Source organism: Perca fluviatilis, chromosome 8, assembly GCF_010015445.1.
Source record: "Perca fluviatilis chromosome 8, GENO_Pfluv_1.0, whole genome shotgun sequence".
Classification (NCBI taxonomy): domain Eukaryota; kingdom Metazoa; phylum Chordata; class Actinopteri; order Perciformes; family Percidae; genus Perca; species Perca fluviatilis.
In genome coordinates this window covers 26,381,970-26,389,841 of record NC_053119.1, presented here as the reverse complement: position 1 = coordinate 26,389,841, position 7,872 = coordinate 26,381,970, and the positions used below count along the sequence as shown (strand labels likewise).

General features: G+C 43.2%; 1 protein-coding gene across 1 annotated transcript in view; it reads right to left on the bottom strand.

The window, feature by feature from the left end:
* Nucleotides 1-1,850: 1,850 nt before the first annotated feature.
* mrpl23 (mitochondrial ribosomal protein L23) overlaps nt 1,851-7,872 on the bottom strand; it is a 48,274-nt gene continuing 42,252 nt past the window's right edge. Inside the window, exon 5 of the mRNA XM_039809223.1 lies at nt 1,851-2,797. Within this exon, the coding sequence (XP_039665157.1) occupies nt 2,633-2,797 (165 nt within the window). The 3' untranslated portion in view covers nt 1,851-2,632. The remainder of the gene's footprint in view (nt 2,798-7,872) is intronic.

Sequence of the window (7,872 nt, the reverse complement as noted above, 5' to 3'; positions counted from 1 at the left end):
TGGCTCTCCTTCACTGCTGATGATCCGAAATACAAGCCTTCTGGTAATTTTAGAAACCACAGTAACAGCAAATATTCTCAACATATAAACTGATTGTGTCCACATTTTAAGGAATGTGATTTGGCTTTTATCCCACCTGAGGTTTTTAATGTAAATGTTGTGTTTTGAGGTCGACCTGTGCTCTGTTCTGGAAGAGAAACAATCATCCGTTTTTATTCAGGTCCAAACAATACGCAATTTCGGCAGGTCCTCCACAGATGTTATCACTTAAAAATGAAAGTCTATCCTTCTTTAGCTCATGTAACATTGTTATTGATTAGAATAATATGCTAGATTAGGTTGTCAGTAAAAATCATATCATGTGTATTGATGATTTTGAGAAAGGTATTACTTCCATAAAAATTTGAATCACTCAGAAACCAGTCGGCAGAGAGAATATCATGTTACACTGGATGTCTCAATCCTTCTATGGCTTCATTTATTGTTTTACTCCTTCAACCTCTGTATGTTTCCCTTTTCATTAGTTGTTCTTTATTAAGAGCTAAAATGACTAAGAGACATTTATCTGCGTGAGCAAGAGATGAGCTCCACGTGTGTCTCAAAGTCTGTCTGTGAACTAGCAGTATCCATAATGTCCAAAACACTACATAATCACCAGTGTCAGCAGTCCCATATTATGCTCATTTTCAGGGGCATACTATTTTGGGTTTCTACTAGAACATGTTTATCTACTTTAATTTTTTTTTCTCATACAGTCTGGCTGGAAATTCTCCCCGAAATGCTCGGTTTTAGCACCTGCCTGTTTGAGAAAAGAGGCAAAAGCCTAGTCTACACTGATTGGTCAGCGTTTCCGGGTCTTCCGCATCAGCCTCTCAGAGTCTCTGTGCCGTCATTGCTGCCGGGGAATGACTGTAACGGCACTTTCTACCTACATATAGCATAGTTGTGACATCTCAACCGTACGGCAGTCCTGACGTCTCGTTTAAAGGCACGGTTATAATAAAGACATGGAAATCTCACTTTTTAAACAGAGTAATAATATCAGCACCTCAATGCCCGTTTACAGTATGTATGCACAAGTGTGTGTATCTGACTTTAGAAGGCACAGGGTATCCCCAGTACAACAAACAGGAAACAAGGACAGATTAATGCTTGGCAAATACCAGAACTTCATTTCTCAACTTTCATGTGGGGTCAGTTCAGGCGAGGAGGAAAGCGAGAACAGGAATTTGGTTCTAGTTGTCTCTCTATTTAGTCTCTCTGTTGGTTAAGCAGCTGTTTCTCTGGAGGTCCGGACTGGGAAACAGAGAGAGAATGAGCAGAGAAAGAAGAAGAAAAAAAAAGTGAGAGTGAGGCAGACAGAAAAGAAATTGAGTGGCTGTGTAACAGGAGGCTTGTTTTGTTCCAAATCCGATTGCTTTATAGCAATGCAGGGGGTGAGTGGTTCCAGGCAGCAGACAATGGGCCAACAGGATCAATATTGACATTCTCCTTAGTGATAGCTGAGTTGGCTGAGTAAGGTCAGGGACTGGACCTTTGTATTAGCCAGCCAGCATTAGTGGTCACGGCTGGGGGACACTTACTGTAACCTTAGCCTCTCAGCATAATGGAGGGTCTGAGCGAGCCCAGGAGAGGTCCCTCCCCTTTATGGGCCTTATTACCGTAAGAGAGCTCAGTCCTCCAGTGGCCCGATTCAAACACAGATCATTACTTTGTCAAAACAGCTACCAGACCACATTGGCACACGCGCAGGCCAGCTTGTGTGGCGAACAGCGTCTCGAAGTGCCAGTTGTTGAGCGCAGCAGCCATGGGAGATGAGGCGAGGAGAACACAAGAAAAAGTAAGCAGAGCACTTTTGGTGACCGTTTATTAGTTCTTATTCCAACAGCACTTACAATTAGACAGATTCACTGGCAAGTCCTGCATGCTAGGCAAACACACACAAACACTGGGTACAATCTTTTCTCAGTTATGGCAAGAGGTGCTACCACAAAATAATAAAACACTCTAGCAAATTCCATGTCGTTGCTTCGCTGAAACAACATCTCAATTGTTGTTTACCTAAAGTGGTCAATTAATCCAAGGCAAACTCATAAAAGAGGAAAGGATGTGGGTTGTCCAGGTAGTCTGATCCAACTGGCTGAGAGTCAGAGCAACTAGGGATGCCACAGTATACCCTCCCCTAGCGTGGCAAAGGAAGAGGAGTAGGAGGGGGGGGGGCAAAGGAGAAAGAGGGACAGCAGAGGCGACAGATGAGAAGGAAAAGAAACTCCTGAGGAAAGAGGAGTCAAAGGAAGAAGAGGTGCAGAGGTACTGGTGCCAAAGAGGAGGGGTAAAAGGAGAATGAGGTGAAACGGGAAGTGTGGGAGGAGGAAGGAGAGGAGGTCATCTGAGTTGATGGAGACCGTAGCTGCACAAACTCACTCACTCACTCTCTCTCTCACACACACTCACACACAAACACACGTTGCCAGTCTCCCACACACATGCTCATTCTTCTTTACTAGTGAGTATTTCTTACAGAAATAGAAGTGACATCACAACAGTCGCGCTGTAAATCAATATATCATGCTCCCAATGAAACACCCACGCCACACCATATGAGCGCAGAGGTCCCGGTCAGTGGGCTGTCTCAGAGTCCGAACCACTCGGTGACCCCTCCTCTCCTGGGGTCGAGTTTCTGCCTCTGCTTCTCGTCCTCCATGAACTTCTCCTGCATCTCTTCCATGGAGCCCTCCGCCGGCATCCGCTCTTTTTCCGGGAAGATGTCAGGGAAGGTGAACGTCTGGCCCTGGGCCTGGGATGCAAAGGCAAAAAAAATAAGCTAAGAAACCATCATGTCAATACCTAATAATAAGAGGAATTAGTTTACTTTCTACTTAAAATCATTTCACAAACTGCAGTGTCAAACTGCATTTTCCTTAAAATGTTCCCCTTTTTCTTTGCAGAGAGAAGTGATATACTGATTTGGAATTCAGGACACGGTTTCTCCCCTCTATATTCCTCTTCCAGTTACACAAACGCTCTCTTTCTCTCTGGCATTCAATTTTTTTTTTTTTTTTTTTTTTTTTTCTTTTTCTTTCTCTCTCTCTCTCTCTCTCTCTCACATTTAATCTCTCATCTCTCTGGTCTTGATTTATTCAGAGGGAAAGGATGGTATCCATTATTTATTCCATACCAACCCATCTTTGGCCATGGCTAATGCATCACTGGCCCAACCGTAATCTGTCAGGCCGCCGTAGAGTACAGTACAGTACACACACATGCATGCCTGCACGCCCATGCACAAAACAAATTAACAGGTCAGTGGGTGCAGGCATGCACACATATCCATAGCCTATCCCTTCAGCCTCGCCCAGACACCTGGCAACACAAATTTACTGTTATCAGTATCAGCTGGAGTCAAATCATTGCTGTCCTCAAATGACTCAACTTCATATGAAGCCGGATCATAACTTTTGATGATGAAACGCACTTACATGTGTCATTTTTATCTCTGTGTTTGGATTTTGTGCAAACTGCTAATCCTAACAAATGTTCCCAAAGTAAATAATGATCACTAACATTGTAGTTTACACCAAACAACAGCTTCCAATCCATAATGACAAATAGTCAAATGTCCTTATGTGACTCAAACTTCTAAATTATTTTAAATAGAGGCAGACCACTATAAAATGAATTGCTTCCATGAACACAATTGTCAATCAACTATTCTGTTTAAAAATGTGAAATATTTTGTTTGGGGTCAGTGTGTAGGCGTTAAGGAATGGTCTGGCTCTGATGTGAATGTTACTTTGTCTGTCTCCAACCCCCAAAATACCAAGAGAAACATGCATATAATTACCACATAGCATGGTTTAATTCCCAAAGGGGGAGACATCTCCTCACTCAGCCAAAGATACAGAATGGAAATGGCCTCGTCTACTCCATACCTTGGGTAGCATCATTATTGTATGCTTAGACTTGTGCATGTGTAAATGGGTGTGCTCAGGTGCATGTTTGTATGCGTTTTGTTATGGTATGTTATGGCCAGGTAAGACCATAATAGCATCCACATTAAAAAATAAGTTATGAGATGCTCCTTACTTACAGTACATACGTTGTACTTAGGTACAAACATGCGTATACGCACCGAAATGAGCTGCACCAAATTTGGCTTAGCTAAAGCTCATTGTTTTCGGTTTAACCAAGTTTCACAGAGAAAAACAACAGATTTTTAAAAGCAGCAGACTGTTTCGTCTTTAGTTGTACGTGCATCCAACATGCGTAATGTTTGCTGCTGCCAGAGGACAGTGTTAATAGCAGAGGCTTTATGCCAAAATGACAGCATATAATATGCTTCTAATAACACAAAGTTATGTAATGCGAAGTAATGGGGAGAACATGTAAATGAGCTGCTGAACATGTGCCAGAGTCCCTTAAAGTAGATTAAAATACAACGAATAGTTAAACTACACAATGCAAAAAGTATTTTTAGTTCCAATTTTGATCGATAGATTTTTGAAATATGTTATTTAAAAAAAAAAAAAGAGTTAGCTTAAAGCCCAAAACAATGAGCTCTAATAAGCCACTGCCTATTTTCTTTTTATTTGGTGGAGAGACCACAGTCCACCTTCCACAAGCATTTCTTAGTTACTGACTAATCCTAATTAGAGGTTTTCAGTGAAAAACAAGACACCCTGGTGGGAGAGACTGGCTGGGACTTAGCCTACAGAGATAGTCAGGAGGTCACTGCATTAAGATATTAACCACAACCCAGTCTTTATGTGTGTGAACTACAATCGACCCTTACATGTCCATTCTGACAATACTGGCGTGACCAGGCATCGAACGACATACAACCATCCAAAACACAACTATTATGGAAAGTACTATTTTGGTGTGATACTTAACTCAGACTTCAATTCATGTTACTCTCTAAAACCTGGCCATTTGGGTCTCTGATACCAGCTTTGAGGAGCAGCTAGAGCAAAACATGCACAACCTTCAATCAAAAGAAAAACCACCCTGCTTTTGTGTTCCTGTCTTGCGGCAACGCCTGTATTGCAAACTACAGGAGGTTTTTCTAGTGAGTGCACGATGAGAGACAAGAGTGCAGACCCAGTGAGGAGGAGAGGGCTTAGTCAGGCACAGGCAAAGAGCTGCCAAACACCAAAGAAGCACCTGGAAACCGAATGGCCCGGCGAGGCCCTCTGTGTCTCTCTGCACTCGCATACACTGCCATCGAGGAACGCATAATCCAGAACGTAAACACTGGTCCAGGCCAAGGGAAGTTTGCTGCAGGAGAAGGACAAGGAGGCAGCAGGGAGAAAGATGGGTGTAGACGATGTGAGGATTGTGACTCGGGAGGAGGAAGAGGAAAGTAGGGGTGACTGAGGAAAGGGGTCTACCACAGCGCTATAAACACCAGACCTGGCAACAGAGGGAAACAATGAAGCAGTGAGCCAAACAAGACTTCGCCCAACTTGAACCAAACCTTGTCGCATGACAATTCCTAGTTACACGGCGCAGCACTGGACACCTTGTGTATACACATGGCGAAGATTAATACCGGCCTCAAAGAGCACAATTCACAAAAACAAAGCCCTGAGATTGAAATCAACAAAGCGATGAGACTCATTAAACAATGTGTCAGGCGTCTGCAGGACACATTTCAGCAGTGAGAGAAAGTGCTGGCAGAGAGCATTCTTATTTTTTGTTTGAAATGTATTAGGGCTGGGCAAGTTAAGGCGTTATTAACGCGCTAACTCATTAATTAATTAATTAATTAATTAATTAACGGCGACAATTATTTTATCGCGCATTAATGCCGTTTTTATTATTTCTTTTATTATGGTAAAAGTCTGTTGCTCACAGGCTTTTATTTTGAAAAGGTCTGTGCTGACTGCTGCCGCGCTTACAGGAAAAAAGGAAAAGCGCATAAACAAACCAACAAACTCGACAGGACCAAAGTTATTTGTAACCACTGCAAAGTTGAATTTTCTTATCGCCGGAGTACCTCCAGTCTGAAATATCACCTACATGCAATACACACAGTTGAAACCAGCATTCAACGAAACAAACAGTGGCGCAAGGCTTCGGCGGACTACGTTAGATGCAGCGCGTTGGAGATGTATAGATAAACAAAGGCAAGAGAAGCTAACAAATGCCATAGCGAAGTGGATAGCTACAGACTGCAGGCCCATTAGTGTTGTGGAGGACGTCGGTCTGAGGTATGAGATTTTACAAGATGCACCATCACAAGAAGAATACACCAGTTGTATGAAAAGGAGAGGACCGCAAAAGCGACACCTTTACAGCGTGTTATGGCGCTGACACACTTAGCCGATTATCGGCCGTTAGACAGTCTGGCGAGGTCAGTGACGCAAATCTGTTCGGTATGTCCCGTGCCGTCGTCAGTCTGGGGGGGCTGTCGGCGTTCATTTTGGCCGACCTGACACGTTCAGTCGCCAGCAGGGCAGTCGGTACTCACGCTTTAAATGTTCTCAGAAACACGTTTCAGTGAACTATTTTAGTACAATATGAGATCGTATTCGGAACGGCCGCCATGACAGTCTGGCTTTGAATTTCCGGAGAAAACCATGTGATGCGTTCGTCCAATCAGCTGCCGGTTGTCATTTCCTGGGCAACAATACAGATTAGCGCCGCCTGCTGTTATAGAGATGTATTACGTCTCGTCTCGTCTTTTTGGTGTGTCCTGTGGCAGTTTTTGGACCAACACGGGGAGACTGATCATTTTGGCTGGCTTTTCTGCCGAGGGTCGGCCGTCTGGTTGGTGTGTAGACACCTTTACTCTCACCGGGGACTACTGGACATCACTGGGTAACCATCATTACCTCGGAGTTACAGTGCATTATATTGATGAACAGTGGGCGCTGCATTCACATGCTCTGACAGTAATGAAAACAGAGGAGAGACATTATGCTGAAACGTTTGTGCTTCACCTCACTCTAACAGGGACATTTGGTACTGAACAGAGACTGGTTATGCTACTCCCTGATATAAGAAAACAAATGTTTCTGCTGTTATCACAGAAATTGCCTGTTTTAATGTTATGATTGTGGCTCAGGATTTTGTGGGCAGTTTTATTTTATATATAACAAACAGGATAACATTAATGCCCTGGCAGTGGCAATAAGCTTTAATTTTGTATTTGCTTTGATTACATTGTTTAAGTTGAGATTTACACAAAATATTTTATTTAATTGCTACTGTATGAACTAAATGCTGATGTTAAGTGTTAGCAGAACAAATGTTATGGCACTTTCGTTCATATGGCAGAACATTTCAAATAAAATTGCGCTATACACTACTTTTGAATTCATTATTGGATTTCGCGTACATAACGATGGAATCAATGGCTATTAATCAGGGAAATCATGCGATTCATCGCGATTAAAACTTTTAATCGTTGCCCAGCCCTAAAATATATACATCGCACCTAAGCAGAGGCAAAGCCCATGTCCCCTCTGCCTCTTTGTGCTCAGAGCATTGTGCTGTGTGTCTGTCTGCCTCTGTCTGTCTGTCTACTACGTGTATTTGTGTGTGTGTGTGTGTGTGTGTGTGTGTGTGTGTGTGTGTGTGTGTGTGTGTGTGTGTGTGTGTGTGTGTGTGTGTGTGTGTGTGTGAGAGAAGAGGGGGGGCGGGGGGCAAAAAGGACAAAAGCAAGACAGTCAGGCATTATGTACAAGGGTTTTCTTTCCGTTACCTACTATGCATCCTACACGCAGATTGTAGGAGTGGATATGTTTCCTCGCTCTGCCATCATCTTCACCGTGCTCCCAATTGAATCAAGCTGCCTTTCAGGAATATTGGGACAAGGCCCAACACTGCTAGTGATGTTAACATGCTCCTCTTACGCACATGAACAAC